The following is a 21,653-nucleotide window of genomic DNA, read 5'->3' on the forward strand; positions in this document are numbered from 1 at the left end:
AGGTCCCCCGCCCTTTTTTCTTTCTTTCTATTTTTATTTTCCGATACTCCATTTTTTTATCATCAGTTTTATGGTTTTATTTCCTGTGTTTTAGAAAGAATATTTTCATTATGCAAAAGGGTAACTGCAGGGTTTCTGGGATTCGGCGTTTGAGTAAGGAAAAGATAAAATCTGCTTTAACTGTTAATGCCTATTTATTTCCAAGGTTTTATTATATGGAGGTGTTATATGTTGTTTAGTTTGTCTTGCTCTCATATTTTTTTGTTTTAAATTAAATCAGCCCCTCTCTCACTATTAATGAATGTATCCATGAACATTTCTTTACTGGAAGTGCAATAGCTACAGTTTTTCCCAGCAATAACGTTGTTAACCATTTACTGCGACAAGCTGGAAAATTTTATTTGTGCGTTCCATGCAGTGATTGTTATGTTTTCTGCATTGAAACTTAAAAGTAGAAGCCAAAAGACTTGTATATTTGGTAAAGATAATGCTTTAGTCTTAATAAAACCCTGACTTCTGTTCTCTTAATTGGTTGCAAAAATATATGTTGCTTTGTTTCATAACAGTAGGGCTGCTGAAGTTTGGCGCTTCCAATGGTATTCTATTTCATTTCTAATAAGATTTCTGTGAAATGTGCAGATCCTTTTCATGAGGTGAAGAGCAAACGAGACAAGAAAAAAGAGGTGCATGCTGGTGGAAATTATGTTAAACAGTTGCTTTTGTGATTGCAGTAAACTGTTTTTGTTTCCTCTTATAGTTACATTAGTTAAATAATAATGGGCATAATTGCAGTCATATAGGTCATCCATCATGTCAGATTGTCAGTTACTTTCAGCATTTCAAATGAATGTATAATCTGATTTACTTCTCACTGATTAGGAACTCCCTCTTTGGTGGTTATGTTGCTTCTTGTTATCTTTTTTGACTTGTTTTTCTCTCCTTTTTCTCCAGGGCAAGGATACAATAGATTCCAGATCTCGTGGTGCCAATAATCTTGGGAATCGTGGTGGTAGAAGTGGTCCAGACCGATATATTGGACGCGGTGGCTCAACCCATTACAGTGCTCATGGTATGATTATGAACATGCTCTGATGCAACTTTGGACAAGATTTTAGTTTATACTTGAGTTAAAAATTGTTTTGCAACTATTTTTGATGATTTTTTATCCATTAAGTATTCTTTTTTTCGGTTAGAGTCTGGCCCTTCGCACGGTAAACCTGCACAAAAGAGAGAAAATGGAACTCATGCTTATGCAGGCTCTTCATCTTCAGCGTCTGGTATGCCAGGAAATAACCTGAATCGACGACCTCCATCCCACAGGTAATTCCTGTTAAAATCTCAAAAGTGATAGTTTCTCTCTGTCTAGTCCAGTTAAGGAGCTGAAAAGCAGCTATGAGTTATAACAACCAGAAGAGGGTCATGTTTATGCTTTTGCCTGCATGTAATTGGATTCTATTAGAATAATGATATCTATTTGGCCTCACTGAGTTTATGTGTTTGAATTGCTTATTATCAAAGATGGCTAGTTTAGCAAGAACAGATGGAACCCTAATGGTCCAAATGCTCACAAATGATGGTACCTGGGTTTTGGACTTGACGCATCCAAACGCATGTGACACTTCATTTTTTTAATAAATATGTGTTTCTTTTTCATGGGGAAGAAGTTTTAGAACTTATTAGCTGGCTGAGTTTTATTTTCTTCTTCTTTATCTTGGGATGGTATAAAGTTCTATTTGTTTGTTTCTTAAACATTGTAATTTTGATATATTTTTCATGTGTTGGCTACTTTTTTCTCATGTAAGTTCTGCTGGTGTTGCAGTGAAGCAGTGGTCACAGAACATAAAATGTCTACAGTAGTTTTAGGTGATGGGATTTCTTTATCATCACAGTCTTCTGGATATCAATCTGCTTGGCTGGGGGTTCCAGGTCAAGTATCAATGGCTGATATTGTGAAGATGGGCAGGCCACAAAACAAGGCTTCTGGCATGCCAAACCCACCTCATCAAAGTGTTAACAATCGGCATCTTGTGGTACCTCCTTTGGCAGCATCACATCCCAATCTACATTCACCACAGGATCATGCTTCCAAGGTGTCAGATGTAACTTACGAGCCTGATGTCACCACAAACCAGCATGTTCCTCCAAGTGATGAATGGCCCCCCATTGAGAACCCATCTGCTGCCAGTGTGACCTCTGTCTTAGAGGCACCTGCAGACTCTGGACTGTATGCAAATGCATCTAACTTGCCTTTGGATAGAACTAATCAACACATAAAGTCCCAGTTAGAGGAAGCTCAGGCAGTGGATGATGGTCCTGTTGAAACTCTCAATGCAAACCATGTTGGATCTCCTTCTATTTCAAGTAGAAATATACAAGAGGATGATTCTGGAGGTTCATCGCTTTTTGATAATAGCTTATATAAGGATATGAATTCCTATCAGCCTCAAAGACATGCTTTTGAGCATGATGAAGGTTAGTGTAGTGCTTTAAATCACTACAACTTTTCAGTTTTTGCAATTCTTGATGAAGGTCAGTGTTGTGCTTTAAATGAATGTATCACTCTTTATGAAGGATACATTAATGATGAAGGCATAATCTGATTGCAATTTTGCAATTTCTTTTGATAAGCACCCATTTCTGATTGTCTTGCAATGTGGATATTTATTTTTTAGGGTTGTTGAGTGAAGCTTTTCTTGTCTCTTCCCCCTATGAAAATATCATGTGTCCCTAGCTTCTGAAACATTTTAGAGTTTCCTCTTTTTATGCTGATTGGATTTGTGAGCCTGAGCACTATATACAATTGGATGGGAGGAAAGCAATTGGGAATAGAGAAGGGTGAGTCAGGTAGGGGAGGTCTATCAAATGCTTTTACCTTCCTTGGCTCCCTCTTTTTTGAGGGTTTTTTCTCCGAAGTTAAAGCTGCACCTGTACGTGCTGTGATTCACTAAACAATATAGACTTAGCTATTTTTCTTTCCTACTATATAGTCCTTTCCTTGATTTGAAGTTAATGTTTAATCATTTAATGTTTCCTTTGCACACTGCTTTCTGCTAGGAAATATTTGTAGACTTAACATTGTTTCTGTCTTATTTTATTCTTTCTTCAGCTGAAGATGGTGCTTCATCAGTTGCTGTGAATTTGCAGCAGCTTAATTTACATAATGATGATCGGGAGCCATCACCTGAAGAGGATAATCCTTCTGTAATAATTCCAAATCACCTGCAAGTCCACACCCCTGACTGCTCACATTTGAGTTTTGGAAGTTTTGGATCTGGCATTGGCTCTACCTTTTCTGCACCTTTTGCATCAAGGTCTTTAAAGAATAATTTGGATGAGGCTCCTGAAGCAACAGATGCCTCATCTATTGGGCAGTCAGACAATAGGTATTCTCTTCTTAAGATTTTAATTTGCCTTGTTTACCTTTTTGTTTTTTCAAATTGTGGTAAAAATTTTTGCATGCAGAAATCCTGAGTATTACGGGGATGAACATCTCAGAAATAACACAGAGGGAAACATAATAAATAGAAGTAATGTCAGCACTGGGAATTATGAGGCTCCTGAAGATTCTCAACCAGAGGTTTTGAAACAGGATGCTTCTGAAGCTGTTCAAGTGAGCCAATATACATTTCCTTCACCTGCAGCTGGTTATAGCTATGAAAACTCTCAACAGTTAAATCCCGCTTTCACACATCCACAGACAAGCTCTCAAATGCAAAGCCTCACTCCTTTCTCAAGTGTAATGGTAATTAGACTTAACTGTTAATGCATAAAATTTATTATTCCAAATTCAAACCATATGTTTTAGAGTTGGATTAGAAAGATTATTTTTTGTAGAAATATCTGGTTGATAGCCACATCTTGTTGATCTAGGTTTCATTTTCAAGAAAAGATTTAACCCTGTTGTACTGAAAAAAGGATATTTGACATTATGTGAAGTAATTTTCGATTAACCAACTATGTTCTTAGAAAAACAGTATTACTTTTCTTGAATGTCTCTTCTCATGATAATGGTTTTCATTACAGCAATCGTATACAAATTCATTACCAAGCACTTTGCTGACCTCAACTGTTCAGACTGCAAGGGAGCCTGATCTTCCATACTCGCCCTTCCCTGTGACTCAGTCCATGCCAACAAAATACAGCAATACAGCCTCTTCCATTAGTGGTCCAACCATCTCTATGCCAGAGGTGCCCTTTGCTATAACTTATGATTTTCTTGATGTTTGTTACACTTTTTGCATTTCTAGTCAAATGGTGACCGTCTTTTAACAATTTAAGGGTGAAGAGAGAAAAAATTATTACTCTTTTCATTTTTCCTCTAAAAAAACTTATAGAATAGCCTCTGCAATTGCACATGCATGACCATATAATTATGAATTAAATGGAGGGACAAAAAAAGGAGGGAGAAAACTTGGGAGAAGTTACTGTGCACGTTTGATTTTGGTTTGTTTAAAAAGAGAGAAATGAGAGACAGCTAAGAGTTGGGATGAAGATAAGTATAAAATAAATATCCTATATCCTTGCAATTTTAAGCTACTTTTGTTATTTTATTCAGCATTTTGGTTAATTGGCATCTGGGTAGATCACTCCAGCTCCATTTATGGAGCAAATCAATATTGGGAGACCTACTAATCCCAGTTGACTGAGTCCGTTTCTAGGTGCTGGGTATAGCTGGACAAAATAACTTGTATTGGTGATATTTCAAGATTTTACTGAACTAAAATGGAAAACTTACGACATATGGAGCTGTTGTATGTCCATTTTGACTGAAACTTAAGTGTCTTAAGCATGTGCTGTCATGCCTATATTGACTGAATGAGTTTTGGCTGTAAAAACTCAATACTTCGTGGTAAATGAAAACATCCTCAAACATTGGTTTTTTATGCATTGTCCTTCCCTGAATATAGAACTGTGACCCTTGGGTATTTCTTGGCCATCAGCCCATCACTTTTTGTCGTCCTTAATTATGCCACTTGTTCTACCAGTTATACATTTACTACCTTCGTCTGTTTTGTTATGTGGTCATGTTAGTTTCAGAAGAGGAGCAAAACACTCAACCAACCTAAAACAATAGAAAGTGGGGATGGGATTGGTGAAAAGGGGAAAAATGAGAGAGAAGCCCTTTGGAAACCCAACTTAAAAAATCTATAATGTTAAGAACTAATCGTTCTTTTTCCTGAGTAACTTCTTGTACTTGTGCAGGCTCTAAGAAGCAGGTAGTATTCTGCAGCACAGCCTACTCCACAGACCCTACCTGGTGCCAGTGTGCCACGGGACCTGCTCTCCCCAGCATCTGGCCATGCACCCTTTTCCCAACCTACGCTCCGTTGGGACATTTTGCCAACATGATTGGTTATCCTTTCTTACCTCAGAGTTACACATATATGCCATCAGCTTTCCAGCAGGCATTTGCTGGTAATAGTACCTACCCTCAGTCCCTGGCAGCAGTGCTCCCCCAATACAAAAATAGTGTTTCTGTTAGCAGCTTGCCTCAATCTGCTGCTGTTGCATCTGGCTATGGGTTTGGGAGTTCTACCAGCATTCCTGGAGGACTTCCTCTGAATCCACCTACTGCACCCACCGGCACAACTATTGGCTACGATGATGTTCTGAGTTCTCAGTATAAGGACAGCAATCATTTGATGTCACTTCAACAGGTAATTGTGTACCAAGCATTGAGAGATCCCATTTGAATTGAATAATTTGCATTCATTACTATGGAATAATAGCGTTTGAATAATTTGCATTCATTCTTATGGAATGGTGTTGGAGTAATAATGAAAAGTCTGCCCTTCCTTTTTCTCCCTTTACTCCCAAGGGTTCATGATTTCGTGTACTTAGTTCATAAAAATTGTACTTCGACAGTATATATGAAATTATTTCTTATTCTTTTCTGCTGCTTGGATACTGAAGTGGGCCTTTTCCTTTATTTGTTTCTTTGGTAAGAATGAGAATTCAGCAATGTGGATTCACGGCCCTGGGTCAAGAACAATGTCTGCTGTTCCTGCAAGCACATATTACAGCTTCCAGGGGCAGAATCAGCAGGCTGGTGGATTTCGACAAGGGCAACAGCCTTCACAGCATTTTGGGGCTCTGGGATACCCAAATTTCTATCATTCACAAACGGCAGTATCACTGGACCATCAGCAGCAAAACCCTAGGGATGGATCCCTGAGTGGGACTCAAGGCCAGCCATCAAAGCAGACCCAACAGTTATGGCAAAACAGCTACTAATCTTGTCACCTCCTGGTTTTTCAGGGTCTTGTAGTGAGTTTGAAAGTGGCCAATCAAAGGCATTCTTGCGATTGAATAATTATATGTATCATCATTGATAGGTCTGAAGAGACCTTGACTGGCTACTGCCCTGTGCCACGAGGTTGTATTTACTTATTTATTATCTGGTTGTTTAACTTAGGAACACAGTGTGCTAATTGGGATAGTTGATTTGCCCTTCACTTGTTCTTCTCATTATTTTCCTGTTATCCCCTCTCTCTTATAGTGAAAATATGCTTTTTAATTTGATCTCTCTGTTTTCATGTCTGATGTCTCAGTTACACTCTTTGCCAACGGTGTTGTAATCATTTATATTTACGCACAGTTATCTCTAGTTTCACATTACACTTTGCCCCCACTCTGTGTCTTTCTGTGATTGCTTGGGTTTTTCACATCTATGCTTCTCAGCGGGCATGGGTTCTCTAGTTTCTGCCCCGACCATTCTCATTTTTGCTTTCGGCTAAAAATAAAAAAGCAAGGCCTTTAGTTCAGTAAGCCGGAATGACTTTTGCTCTTTTATATTGAAAGTTAAGTCTGATTGTTTCATTGTTTCAAGCCCAACTTTCTAGAATTATAGATTTAAAAGTCTGAGTAATACAGTGGGAGGAGCAGGGCCCCTTAAAAGGCCGAAAACGGACATTGGAGCGACAAAGAACCAATGCCATATAGCAGGCAACCGTGGGGGACTGGAGCCCACCAATCCATAACCTTCATGCCACTGAAACACTCTTGTGGGATGAGCTTTTGCAGGATATTCCGTTTTCAGTGAGCAGGAGGAGGCGGTGTGTGGAGTCCACAAATCTGTCACGGTTTTGTTATCCTTCTCTTACAAGATAAGCCAATAACCCCATGGGTAGCTACTAGTCTAGCTCACACTGCCCTCAACATCTGTTTAGATTTGCATTATATTTGTCTTCTAATGGACGTTAATGTTGCAGTGTAACAGTATAAGATAATAATGTTTGCCAGATGATTACAGGATTGAATAGGCTGGTAGCCACTTGGAATTTCTCAGAAGTCATCGGCTTCTTTAAATACTACTGGGTAGTGGTATATAAAATGCAACGTGTAAAGCATTTTAACCAACCTAACTTAATAGTGTTCAAAAAAAAAAAAACCCCCAGCTAATTTAATATTTTGATTTGACTTCTGTTGTGTGGGTGCGGGAGATTGAATCCTGTTGTTTATTTGTTTCGAGTATATATGAATTGCACCACTTTTTCTATATATATATATTGCTCTATATTTTATGCAGAAAAATGCACTAATTTGTTCTATAATTGCACCAAATACGATTTAAATAAATGGTTGATTAAGATGTGCACTAATTTGTTCAAAAATATTTGGTTGATTCTTGTTTCCTGTCCTCTCATCACTACAGGAACAACACATGGAAATTATGGAAAACTCCAATATAGCAAATCCATACCACGACAGTCACTTTATCCCAAAAATTAGTTAGTCTGAAACACGTTATATCCTCCTTTATTGCTTGGAAACCATTATTGCGATTTCATAGCATATCCCAACGAAGGAGAATAATCTGATAACACATTACAGCTTCCCAACCATGAAGGCTTCCTCGGTCACACAAAAGCAAAGCAAAATATGATAAGATATTATGCTAGCTCATTATTTCCTTGCTATACGAATTTAGCTACAGCCCGTTTTCACATGTAAAGCAAATAGAAGATTATATGGACAGACGCTGGTCTTTCCTTAGAGAGAGAAGCTAGCCCTGAATGCCATGCGGAGCGTCAAGCTTCTGAAACTTCAGTACTGCCATTTTTATTTTCAGCATTTATTTTGCAATTGTCAAGGTAGTACTGATAGTGATAGGAAAGGAAGCCCCAAATAGCCAACACCATTGAAATCCCCTTTACACCATTCATTTTATCAGGGAAAACGAACATGGCCATTATTGGAGTAATCGGCAATCCCAGTGCACCTATGACGTTGCAAAAGAGAGCAGACACCATAAAGATCAATGCTACAGAACCAACAGCGAAAATCTGCCAAGCAATAGCAGTCCAAAACAGAATCATCACATAGGAAATCTTTCCCAGTTCATACCCGCCATTTCTTTCTTTAAACCTTTCCAGTCTCCCGTTGCGAAGAATCCTATCAATGTAGCAATGGATGCTACAAGTGATTGGTAGATTATAAGATCCATGACAACTCTAAATGTCTGCCTCTTTAGAACCTTTCGAAAGGTCAGCTATTGTCAAGCAAGCAAAAATCCGTCCGTTGCAGCTCCAAAAATGGTGCATACGAACCCAGCTGCATACTTTCCCTTAGAGACTCCAGCAGGCTTTTCAGAGTTACCGTTTGCTTCCAGAAGGATGGACAAAATGGTGAGAAGAACTAGAGAATTGATGATGAAAGGATTGAATTTTTGTGAATTAAGGATGTAAAAGAAGAAAGCATTAAAGGCCAACTGGGTTGCTGAAATGAGGGTCACTGTAGATGCAGGAAGGTACCGAAAACCTACCGAGTACAGAAAGGAATTTCCTGCCGCTAGTAGTCCAATAGATACATAGACAAATACAAGCATTGGGAGTGATGGTGGTTTTGTGTTGGCGTTGTTTGGCGTGGTAACTTTGGGTTGTGAAATGCAATAGTAGTAAGGCAAAAGGACAGGGAAACCAACAATCTGAACAATTGTTCCCATCCATTGGCTACTTCCACCTTTCTCATGGTAGAGTCATGTCAGCAGCACGGCTGATGTTTGGCCACAGAGGACAAAGATTGCGTATAGGGCTATCCGGAGCCACCTGATCATGTAATTCCGAGGTCGGGATTCTGTTCTTTGGCTGATCGCTCCTGTTGAATTTGCTCCTTTAGCTTCCGGCCATGCATGCATATAATTAATTAAATGGTTCTACTTAGTTCTAGTTGACAGTGATGTGCTGTTTAATGCTTGGTAGCTAAAAGATTTTCCAGAAAGCAGACACGCATCATTGTACAGTCATTCGGTGTCATTAATATATAATTACGTTAGCTAAGCAGAGAGTTTAAGCCTAATTAATTTGCTATCATGGCACACAGATAAAAGCTTGCTCATCTTAAATGATTAATAGTTGGGTTAGCTTCAGTACGGATCCGTTCCCAGAAATAATAAATTCCTTCTGCAGCAATATACCGAGCTAGTTTTGAATACTAAGCAGACATTGTTGTCACGCTTCTCAGATAATCTTTCAAAGTACATAATCTAGAAAGGTGAGCACTTACCCATCACGTGGAGTTGTACTTGTTGAGCTTCACCCATGCCTGGAGATGCCCAAAAAGATCAAGCCAAGGAGAAAGAGAGAATTGAGAGAAGGGACTACAATCTAATGAAAGCAAATGAGTTTTGCTCCATTTTATAGGTCAGGCTCAGGTTGGTGATGGTAACTGCCAGTCACATGAGTCGCTGCTCTTCGGTCTCAGTGCACAATGATGCATTCTTTTACTCTTACCATTAGCAAACCATCGCTTTCAATCCATTTCCAGTTTTTCGCACCCACTGATGCTGTGATTCCTCGGCAGACCCTTTATTTATAAGCACGTCTAGTTAAGTATTTGCAGATGTTCAATGCCAAAACAATGGGGAACACGCATCAATTGAATATATATATATATATATATATATATTAAGATTTATGGGGTTTTTCAACTACCATTCTTTTTATAAGTATTTGCAGGTGTTGGGGACAAGCATCAATTGAATATATCTTGGCTATCAGCTTTTAGACTATGATTAACATATTTATAGGAAAATTAAAGCATTAAAAATGAAAAAAAGGAGAGAGAAAAACCGATCCTTTGAGGCACTCTTTTCTAACACTAACAACTATAAAGAAATTGTGTGAAGAAAAACTAGAGACAACAAAAAATCACAAAGCACTTGAACACAATGATAACAGCCAAAGAAGAGAGAGGCTGGAAAATGGAGGAGCCACTTCAGCCATTGTTGCTTGGTATGCAAGACACAGACATCCATGAAAAGATGTAGGGCATTGTATATATACAAATATGAGTGTTAGCAGATGTGGACCTGTGCTGCTTCACTCATAATTACATCTATTATTTAATTAAGTACAGCATTTACATTGTTTAAATTTCATTGGCAATTTTTAGTAATGTGATGCATAAAACTTTACCGTATGTGGCGAATTCTGTTCATTGTTGCTAGGCATGCTCTATTTTTATTAGTTAATAGTTATAGAATGCAGACTGGATTTTCCACTAACATAGCTTTATTTACAGGATCAAAGTACTTTAATGTTATCATTTGTATTTTCTAATTCAATTTTTTAAATTTAATTTACTTCAACAAATTTCAACCGGTGTAGGTTTAATTAGTTGATTATGAGATTGTTTTCTTAATTAAAGTTATAATTTGAGACTTTTGGTAAATTCGTCGAGGATTTAGTCAATATATGTGTTTGATTTTTTAATAATTTAATAAGTTTTAAAACATATGATTATGAGAATTTTTTTAAAAAAAAACATATGTTACACCCGGAGATACGATTTGTGTAATTTTGTAATTTCAAAAACATGATCTGTGTCTTTGCAATATATAAGGTTGAAACAAGTTTTTAATTTTAAGTTAAATAGAAGACTTATGTTCAGCCTTTAATGACGCTTTCATGCTATCGATAACCATCACCAATAATACAATATTCAAGATTTTTGTGTTCGTGTATATGGGATTTAGATAGAAGTTAAAGAATCGGTTAAATTGATTTCAAAACGAGTTAAGATTTATTTTGCCTCACCGTTTTGTATGCAAAAAGATAATTATGTGAATAATCATAAAGATATAATGAAGTTAATGTCTAATTTCGTTTTTATACTTTACGAGCATTAAATACACCTTAGAGGAGATATAAGAGGGGAAGTTCAACCTTTGAGCCTACTACTTGCAACAAGTATATTATAAGGAATTTGAATTCCAAATGATGAAAACTCAAGTATTTGTGTTTATTTTCAAAATATAATACTTCTATTGCTTGTTATTTTTTTGCTCTTATTTAATTTATTTTTAGTGTATCAAAATGGTTGACATTAAGTTCTTTATATATACTTGCAACTGTATCTTACACAATCATTTCATCAATATACCTCTTTGCTTTAAAGATACCTTTACATTTTATAAGACACAATTCTTGAATAAAGGTATTATTTCAATTATCACCTTATAAAAAGAGAACTATTCATACCTTAAAGTCATAATTTTTAAACTACAATACGAAAAAATAACTTTTTTCATATTCAAACTCTTAAGTTTTAGTATTTTTCAATTGTTTTATGATTTTTGGATTTAAAGGTATTTATTTAATATGTCGTTTTTTTAAGAAACATAACTATTTATGTGAAAAACTTATCTATAATTCAATAGTTACATTATATAATTTTGAAAATACATCATTAATTTTCACCCATATATACAAAAATAGTTTGCCTCATCAGTCACCTCTACAATACATCATACATGTATTGTTGGTAAATTGTTCTCCTATTTGGAAAGGGTAAATACTCATGATTAATTTAAATATATTTTTCTTTCAATAAAAAATTCGTAATCCTAATCCCAATATGATCATAATTAATGCCACTTTTTACATCTATAAATAGTCCTGCTTAAAAGCAAGTTTCACTATCAAACTGTTACTATTAAGCTTTATTCTCGAACGTTGATCTAAGGCCAAGAAGTAGCGTAAGATTCTGCTTTGGGATTTTTTGATAAAGTTTTAGCATGCCTGACTCAAGGATTCTAACAGACGATGACCACGACTGCTCTCCCTGCAATCACTCACTATCATTGCCCCCACCGTCACCGCCACCGCCACCGCCAGAGTACTGTAAGATCAGCTTCGTATTCAGAGTGCAAATCAAAAATCTAGGTAAGATAACGTCTGGAGATTCTGAGCCTAGGGTGGTAAAAATAGTGACCTCATCCTTGGAGCAAGTGGAATTACACTGGCGCACATCTTGCAAGCATATGAACCGGCTTTTAGAAAAAAACGAAATTTCTGGCAGCTATAAAAAGAACAAAAAGGAAATAGACAGGAGGTTGGTTAGTGAATTGATGAAGTTAGATTTTGACGGGTGCGCAATGACTAATGTGGTGGTGGAAATCGACATGGCTCTAGATCAGTTGGATAGCTTATCGCTCTCGGACGACATCAAGGATGAACGATGTGCTATTTGCTTAGAGAGTCTGTTCGTTGATTCCCATCTAGCTCTACCGTGCTGTCATCTGTACCATAACAACTGCATTATGGAATGGCTGTGTAGAAAACAGGAGTGTCCTCTCTGTCGCCGGCCCCCTTGTAAGGATTGATGGGTTAATTTACATTAATTAGGCAAACATCATTCGACACTCCGTTTGTGTTATTTGTTTTAGTTAAAAAACGATTAGAATGTTTTGTTCATGATTTATTAATTGCTGTTTGACTTTTCAGTTCATGTGGCTATGCGTTACATTGGTAAGATTAGTTATTACTTCTTGGCAAAGAACCTTTTCCAGTCTACTTTCTTTCTTACACGAGTAATAAGCTACACTCCACACTTTCAATTCATCCCGACTCGGTTGACGCTAGCTCAAATCCCCTTGGCCATAGACCAATAATATTTTTATTTGTGTGAAATCTTTTTCAATAACATTATTCATGTGAACGTGTTTTATATGAATGTTTTTTTTTTTAGCATTTTGATTGTCACAATATAGGCTTGTGTGATTTATAAAAAAAATATATAAAAATATTTTTTTATGATTTGGAGCAATTTGTGTGATTGATAAAAAAATATTTTTATAGTTTAGAGAGTTCAGATATAATCTTCTAAAGTAAAGATATACTCGATAATAAATCATAATACATCAAATATACATTTTGCTTAAACCCAATTTGTGTGATTGATAAAAGAATACATTTTTGTGGTTTGGAGGGTCTTGATACAGCCTCTCTTAAAAGCTTTAAGAATTGTGCATCACTAAACCTTTACAAATTTTGTAGATTCACTTAATAATATCCCTATGATTAAAAATAAATCTAACCACTATAATGCCACGTCTTGTGCAAATCATAAGATACATTTTTCTCTTGTTCATTGATCGGACAATTTTTGCGTAATTTGAATTGGTTAGTAAGATGAGTGCTAATTGATTTAGTATATTTATGTTCAACATTTCAAGCATCTATTCAACATACTCTCTCCAGAGACTAAGGTATATGAATCCCATTAAACCCCCATCACAAACAATTGGACTCGAGTTGCCTTTTGTTAATTGATCAACATTAAATTTTATTTTTTTTTAGAAATACATGAAACCGTTTCCTTGTGACGTTAAATTTCATTTCATTTTTGAGGAATCAATGAAATCTCTTTCTTATGATGGATAAAATGACTACTATTTATAATTCTATATATAAGGAAGTCCAAACGAGACTCTCAAGTATAGGTGTTGGCATGTGGCTTTCTATTGGATTGCCATGTGGTGCGTTGAAGAATGGTTATTTTACTAATTTGACCTAATTTCCAAATTCAAGTGTTATCTACCCTACGTCTTTGGTTTGAAGGGGAATGTTAAATAATTGTGTAAATTCAATAATTCAGTGATATCAATTAGAATACAATGCTATTAGTTGATGAAGAAGAATTATCATAAAAATACTAGGAATTCCTAGAGCTTCTGCCTCTATATTGATATCCTTTCCCCTAATTCATCGTGGCAAATATTTGTTTTTTTAGTAAAAGAAATATCTAATACCAAGAACATGGGTGGGGAATAGCTTTTAAAATTAAAAAGACAAAATATATAAAAAAAAATTAAAATAAAAAGTTTAAGTTTTTAATTATATATTATAAAAAACTAAAAATTTAAATTTAAAAATTAATTAAAATTATTAATGATTAAATTATATATAAAATATTAATATTTAAAAATAAAATAAAATAAAAATAGATAATCATTTATTATAATAAAAAGTTTAAGTTTTTAATTATATATTATAAAAATTAATATTTTAAATTTAAAAATTAATTAAAATTATTAATATTTTAAAGAATTTATGATTAAATTATAAATAAAATATTAATATTTAAAAATGTTAATATTTAAATTATTAATTATTAATATTTTAAATAAATTATAAATTATTTATATTTAAAAAATAAAATAAAAATATATAAGCTACACTCCTCACTTTCAATTCATCCCGACTTGGTTGACGCTAGCTCAAATCACCTTAGTCATAGACCAATAATATTTTTATTTGTGTGAATCTTTTTCAATAACATTATTCGTGTGAATGTGTTTTGTATGAATGTTTTTTTTTTCTACCATTTTGATTGTCACAATACACGCTTGTGTGATTTATAAAAAAAATATATAAAAATATTTTTTATTATTTGGAGCAATTTGTGTGATTGATAAAAAAAATATTTTTATAGTTTAAAGAGTTCAGATATAAACTTCTAAAGTAAATATATACTCAATAATAAATCACAATACATCAAATATACATTTTGCTTCAACCCAATTTGTGTGATTGATAACACAATTTTTACCTAATTTGAAGTGGTTGGTAAAATGAGTGCTAATTGATTTAATATTATTTATGTTCAACTTTCAAACATCCGTTCAACATACTCTTTCCAGAGACTAAGGTATATGAATCCTTTAAACTCCATCACAAGCAATTGGACTCGAGTTGTCTTTTGTTAATTCATCAACATTAAATTTTTTTTAAAAAAAATCAATAAAATCCCTTTCTTGTGATATTAAATTTCATTTCATTTTTGAGGAATCAATGAAATCTCTTTCATAAAATGACTACTATTTATAATTCTATATATAAGGAAGTCAAAACGAGACCTTCATGTACAGGTGTTGACACGTGGCTTATTATTTCATTGCCATGTGGTGTGTTGAAGAAGGATTATTTTAATAATTTGCTTTAATTTCCAAATTCAAGTGGTATCTATCATGCCGCTTTGTTTTGAAAAAGAGTGTTAAATAATTATGTAAATTTAAAAATTAATTAAAATTATTGATGATTAAATTATAAATAAAATATTAATATTTAAATTATCAATTATTAATATTTTAAATTAATTATAAATTATTAATATTTAAAAATAAAATAAAATAAAAATAGATAATCATATATTATAATAAAAGTTTAAGTTTTTAATTATATATTAATAAAAATTTAATATTTTAAACTTAAAAAATTAATTAACAATTATTAATATTTTAATCATAATAATTTTTAAATTATCAAAAAATATTAATTATTAAATTATAAATAAAATATTAATATTTCTAAATATTAATTATTTAAATTATCAATTTTTAAATAAATTAGAAATTATGAATATTAAAAATTAAATAAAATAAAAATAGATAATCATATATTATAATAAAAAGTTTAAGTTTTTAATTATATATTATAAAAATGTTAATATTTAAATTATTAATATTTTTAATAAATTATAAATTATTTATATTTAAAAAATAAAATAAAAATATGTATTTATATATTATAATACAAAATTTTTTTATCTTTTTATTATCTATTTTTAATGATTCTGAAATTATTTTTACCGATCAAATATTATAATAAATCATAATAACAATTTTTATTTTATTTCATCTCGTCGACCTAACTATATAATAATATTTTTATTTTATTTTTACAAAATATTTATACTATTCCATGGACTCTTAAGAAATCAGTTTGGCATACCTTCACCATCTGTTTAAAGGCAAATAGGCAACTTGATTATACAAATATCATTTTTTGAAGATTAATTCATTATGTGTTGTTACAGAGATGAATGATATATAAAAGCTAATAGAGTCTGATGATAACTTGGTTCATCTATTTTATATGTTAGAATCTATTAGTTCTATATGTGTTTCATTCTTGCTGTATATATGATGCAGCAATGCATAAATTCATATACAGTCCCCTTCGTGATTCTTCCCTTAGATATTAGTTTATTGCTTTTAGTCCACCTTGTCATCTTAAACGTTGTTGATTTCACCCATGAAGAACCACACTCATGCTTGTCAAATAGGATTTTTCTTTTTACTCCTTTTTCCTTATATTAATTATTGTTAATTGCCCTTCTATTTCAAGATTGATGAATAATGCTTTCGAGAAGAACACCTGTTTCTGATAGGAGTAATGTTAGCTGATAAGTGGAGGATATTGCTTTTGAGGAACTGCAAATTTTCCGAGGGAAAAGTTTTATGAATGCACAGCCTGAGTCAACACTACTGTATTTGGACTATCATTCTCAGTTCCTCTAAACAAATTACTCCGTTTGCTAATCTATTCATCTTACCTAGTAATTGGCCGGAGCAATGAACATTTTCCTTCGTCTTTTAATCTGGGCAGTAAGTACACTGTCCTCTGTTCATCGTCTCAGTTTTAGCGAGATAGAGTTGGGCTTTTTGGCTATCGTCTTGGTCATCTTGATTGTTCCTTTTGGACCTTAACAAGTGGGCTTTTGTTTTCGTTGACCAATTGAGCGAAACTCAGCGTTTCGCCCAATCCAGAATCAGCGGCTTGTTCCAAGAGCACCAATTGGCGATTGAAGCTTTTAGCCATAGTCCAAATTCTCCGACCATTTTGTTATTCTTCTTGTTGGCGCATGTATTCTTTATCTATGGGTTTTCGCTTTTAAGTTCTTAATTATTATAAAAGTGGACCCTTCCGTCGTCAGCTTTTCCTTCCGCTTAGGCTCAAACGGCATCTCAATTTCAGGTGTTCTTGGTTTATCTATTTATTTTTTAAATTGTTTTCTTCTTTAATTGTTTAATCTGCAATATACCATGGCGATCACCTCTCACGAGTAAAACACCGGGGAAATTATTTTAAAGGATAGTGGATTATGGGGGCTTTTATGGTATTCTGCTTTATCTTCTCCAGCTGCCGTTGACGATTCCCCTGGCGCTCTTCTTAGTTTATTCCTGTACTTTTGCAATTCTGGTGAATAAGAATTTAATTAGTTATATTTTCTTAATAATGACATCGATCATAAAATATTCTGATCTGTTTAGAAGCTTTCATATATCCATAATTGTTTTGCTGAGTGGAAATTTGAATATTATTAACAAATAATGGCAAAGTAAGGGGAAGTTGGAGGTTGAAATTGTTACTAATCGACTGACATGTAGTTGAGCTTAGACCGTAGAGGGTAGGTTGATACTCCTGAGGCTTTTCGTTTGAATACTGAATTATATTTAGCATAAAGAAAGTGGAGGATTGGATTCAAAGTAAGCTGGTAGAATTAATGATTTAGTTAGGCAACTTGTATCGTTGGATAATAGAATTTGTATAATTGTTTTGTTGTTCTTGACTGTGTATGGTGCAGGTTACTTGGATAGATTACAAAGCTAATTCAGCAGTTTTTTATGTCAGCTTGAGTTTCAGAATAATCTAAGCGTTCAATGTAGTTGTCTCGGAAACTAGATGGTGCCAAGGAGTTAGCTTTGGGTAATGGTCTAAATGTTGGCTTATGTTGCTTCTGTGAGTCTTTCCCTTGGATGTTTATAGACAGAACTGATCATGAGTGAGAAGGAGGATCACTCTGTTTCTCAAAAGAACAAAATGAAGATGCCAGAAAGACATAAGCATATTCCAAGTAGAGATGTCGTGCCTGGGAGTGATCTTTGGACTGATGGGCTTATTTGTGCTTTTGAATTTATTCGAGGCCATAAGAAACCAATGAACTCAAAATACAGTTCAAGGGTCCAAAGCAAACGATTAGATGATGAATCTTTAAAGGTGCAAATGCCAGCCAATGGACTAACTGAGGCTTCTTCTCCAAGACTGGATGGACAGAAAATAATGAAGTCCTCTTCCAGTTGTGAATTAAGGGATAATGTGGCTGCTTCTTTTGATGAATACAGAGATGGCCCGAACCTCCAATCTGGTCAGTTTCATGCTATGGAAAGATTTGATGGAAGTTGTTGGGTGCCTATTGGGTGGGAAAGAATATCAGAACTTGTCAAAAATGTGCAAGTCAATGCAGGATGGGCTTCACAGCAGTTTGAGTTGATGGATAACGAAGACGATTTAACTGTTGCAGAGTTAGCATCTCCCTATTGGGAGCGCCCAGCAGGGCCAATATGGTGGTGCCATTTGGCTGCTGGTCATCCCTATGTTGTGGCTTGGCTCAACAATGCTCAATGGTTACATCCTGCAGTCAGTCTGGCTTTGAGAGATGAAAGCAGACTGATAAGCGAGCGGATGAAGCACCTTCTATATGAGGTACTGGTCCACTAAACTTGTCATTTTGTAGGTAAAGTTAATTGCATCCCCTAAATCTTGTTTAAAGGATTTTTAAGTTAAATTGGGCTATGCACTAGTTGATTCTCTCAAGTAAATGGGTGATAGAATATCACATTGTGGCACTGGGAGAAGAAAGGAAGAAGAGAATAACTAGGAACATTTTTCCTATGCTAATTTCTTTTAAATGCTGTTTAGCACCTATAACTGGTTTAACTAATGAGAATAACAGGTAATAGATAACAGATAACATTTGGTTATTTTGTCTATTAAAATTATTTTTTAAGTGCATAAGAGAAGTTTTTTCTGAGTCCTCTGGTCATACATGATAATTAGTATATGGGACCTCAGATGGCACCTCCCTACCTGCTCCGTTATGGTCTTTGGTTTTGCTGGATAATTGATTGTGCATTTCATTATTTATAAAGGTCCCGGTTAGGGTGGCTGGAGGGCTGTTATTTGAGCTATTGGGACAATCAGCTGGGGATCCATTTGTTGAGGAAGATGACATCCCTGTTGTACTCCGGTCATGGCAAGCACAAAACTTCCTCCTAACTGTACTGCACATAAAAGGGAATGTATCTAGCGTAAATGTTCTGGGAATAACAGAAGTTCAGGTTGTTCAGTTTTGACAAACCATAATGGACTCCATTGTGACAAAGTTGCTATGATTTTGTAGACATGTAAGCTAATGGTCTTACTTGATTATTGTTACATACCTTTTGGTCAGGAGCTTCTTGCTGCTGGAGGTCATAATGTGCCTAGAACAGTGCATGAAGTCATAGCATATCTAGCTTGCCGCCTTACACGGTGGGATGACAGGTAGTTTACTTGTTCATTTTCAGCTTCACTCACCTATCTATAATGTTCCCTCCTAATCAAGTGAATGGATGTGATTGCCATCTGTTGCACCACTCTGAGGCAGACATATCTATTTTCTCTGTGTATCAAAGTCTAATAGGTGCATCATGATGTTCGGAAGGATGTTAATTGGTACATATTAATTGAATATTTCAATAAGTCAATAATTTTACACGGAGAAAGATTTCAATTTCATTGAAGTCAAAAGTCATTGGAAGTAAAGTGTCATGGTTGCATTCTGTATGAAAGTAGTTTATTCACCTTCGGTGCAATGAAGGCATTTGTAAGTTGCATGACCCATATGGTAACTGTTATGGCACAATTATGTGGTTCTTGAACTAACTTATTGTTTCCCTTTTACTATTTAATTTGTAAGGTTGTTCCGTAAATACATCTTCGGTGCAGCAGATGAGATTGAATTGAAGTTTATGAACAGGTTCTTTCTTTTAAAATCATAGAACATTTTCTGCAGAAAGTTTTTCTGATATTTTAATTTATAGGAAATGTTAGTGAAAAAGAGTTTTCTTGTGAATAGGAGAAACCAGGAGGATATGAATCTTTTTGGAGTAATTTTGAACCAAGAAATCAGAAGATTGTCAAGGCAGGTCTGCTACTTTCCTCAGCTGGAACAACATCCATCATCATAATAGGAAAAAGATTATTAGTATCTAATTATTGAAAAGTCGCATAGCTGTTAATGATATTTCTTACGGCTTATTCATCAACTTCATCAGAGGCATACAATCTTTCATGATGCCGAGTTCTTTTGTAAGACAGAAGGTTTTTAGAAACAAGCATAGTTACTTGCTGATTGACAATTCTGGTATTCTATTTGGAATACAAATCTAAAATGGTTTGGTGGAATAGTCTGTTCTGTCTGGGTGGAAATTTGAGAGCTCATAACTACTGTCAGGATAAAGCTTAGCTGCTCACACTTATTCGGATACTGAAGTTGCACATTCTAAATTGTTGGCACTGATTTTCATGTGTACTGCTCTGGTAATTAGGTGGTGCTATCTTTATGTTGTATGTATAATTGCATTTGCTTGGAAATGCAAACCTCTAATGATAAGTCTCTGTAATTTTTTAACCCATAATTTGGCATCAGGTTCATGTGAAACGTGCTATAAGTCAGAAACCCTACAATAAGCATGTAGAAGTCTTTGATGGTCTCTTCCAGGAAAATGATTATGGTTTCTCCAGTGTATGTTCATGAATTTTGTCTTTAACCATTTCAGGTTATCAGAGTGAAATGGTCACTTCACGCAAGAGAGGAGATTGTTTTTGAGCTTCTACAACATTTGAGGGGGAATGCGACAAGAACCCTGCTGGAGGGAATAAGAAAGAGCACAAGGGAAATGGTTGAGGAGCAAGAAGCAGTCCGTGGCCGTTTGTTTACAATTCAAGATGTTATGCAAAGCACTGTTCGCGCATGGTTGCAGGTTCGTGTCCACAAAACAGAAAAATAAATGAATTTCATCAATTTCTGAGCCTATCACATTTTTTCCCCTTCTTCCTGGAGTGATTTCCATAACTTTCTTCGACTAATAATTACATTAATGCAGGACAGAAGCCTTAGAGTAACTCATAATTTGGGTGTTTTTGGGGGTTGTGGTCTTGTTCTTACTATCATCACTGGGCTGTTTGGTATCAATGTTGATGGGATCCCTGGAGCACAGAATACACCATATGCATTTGGTTTGTTTACAGCCATCCTCACCTTCATAGGAATTGTGCTGATTGTGATCGGCTTGCTTTGTCTGGGATTAAAAAAGCCCGTGAATGAAGAGAAGGTGCAAGCTAGGGTGCTAGAGTTACAAGAGTTGGTCAAAATGTTCCAACATGAGGCAGAAGCTCACGTCCAGGTTCGCAAAAGTACTAATCGAAATAACTTGACTCCAACTGCTGGAGATGCATTCCTTAATGATGCAGATTATGTGCTCATCCAATAAGACAATATGACCACTCAAGCTATATAATGTGTACTATTTGTTAGCATCTGAATTGCAGCCCAAGGGGATAAATTTTGTAGCACAGATGTATGATTACATCCACTAAGTAATTATTTTCATATGCTTTATTTGTTGGATGCAATGGGGGTCAGAGACACTAGAGACAATGGTCATAATGCCCCTATGGTTGACCACCTTCAGAATAATTTTGTTTTTTTTTAATAATTTGGGGTATAAAATTTTGTTGTCTCATACTGAATCATCTGTTTGCTGT

At 34.8% G+C, this 21,653-nt stretch overlaps 2 protein-coding genes and 1 pseudogene across 3 annotated transcripts; 2 read left to right on the forward strand and 1 right to left on the reverse strand.

Annotated features, from left to right (window-relative positions):
• Nucleotides 1–537: 537 nt before the first annotated feature.
• Nucleotides 538–6,515, forward strand: LOC110424432 (Serine/Threonine-kinase, putative (DUF1296)). Its single transcript, XM_021438992.2, is given in 11 exon segments — nt 538–683; nt 952–1,069; nt 1,194–1,320; nt 1,820–2,472; nt 3,107–3,383; nt 3,463–3,742; nt 4,024–4,188; nt 5,203–5,270; nt 5,272–5,310; nt 5,312–5,657; nt 5,947–6,515. Coding segments are annotated over 11 exon segments (2,451 nt in total). The 5' UTR covers nt 538–593; the 3' UTR covers nt 6,235–6,515.
• A 1,131-nt stretch (nt 6,516–7,646) lies between these two features.
• LOC110424366 (purine permease 21-like) lies at nt 7,647–9,541 on the reverse strand (annotated as a pseudogene).
• A 6,756-nt stretch (nt 9,542–16,297) lies between these two features.
• LOC110423761 (uncharacterized) lies at nt 16,298–21,638 on the forward strand. Of its 2 annotated transcripts, none has more exons than XM_021438109.2 (8): nt 16,298–17,039; nt 17,650–18,548; nt 18,995–19,183; nt 19,297–19,388; nt 19,804–19,863; nt 19,963–20,032; nt 20,666–20,869; nt 20,993–21,638. In XM_021438109.2, the coding sequence occupies exons 2-8, from the start codon at nt 17,844–17,846 to the stop codon at nt 21,377–21,379; spliced, it is 1,707 nt and encodes a 568-aa protein (XP_021293784.1). In that variant the 5' UTR covers nt 16,298–17,039; nt 17,650–17,843; the 3' UTR covers nt 21,380–21,638. The 2 variants fall into 2 exon arrangements, with proteins under 2 accessions (XP_021293784.1, XP_021293785.1); XM_021438110.2 differs by having other exon boundaries at nt 17,697–18,548.
• Nucleotides 21,639–21,653: the final 15 nt, after the last annotated feature.

Source organism: Theobroma umbraticum, unplaced genomic scaffold, assembly GCF_002168275.2.
Source record: "Theobroma umbraticum cultivar Fairchild unplaced genomic scaffold, ASM216827v3 scaffold_204.0, whole genome shotgun sequence".
NCBI lineage: Eukaryota > Viridiplantae > Streptophyta > Magnoliopsida > Malvales > Malvaceae > Theobroma > Theobroma umbraticum.

Coding starts and splice junctions, on each gene's coding strand:
- LOC110423761 (XM_021438109.2), top strand. CDS start 17,844: ATGAGTGAGAAGGAGGATCACTCTGTTTCTCAAAAGAACAAAATGAAG. Junction 19,389..19,803: donor CTTACACGGTGGGATGACAG/GTAGTTTACTTG, acceptor TTAATTTGTAAG/GTTGTTCCGTAAATACATCT. Junction 20,033..20,665: donor TCAGAAGATTGTCAAGGCAG/GTCTGCTACTTT, acceptor TAACCATTTCAG/GTTATCAGAGTGAAATGGTC.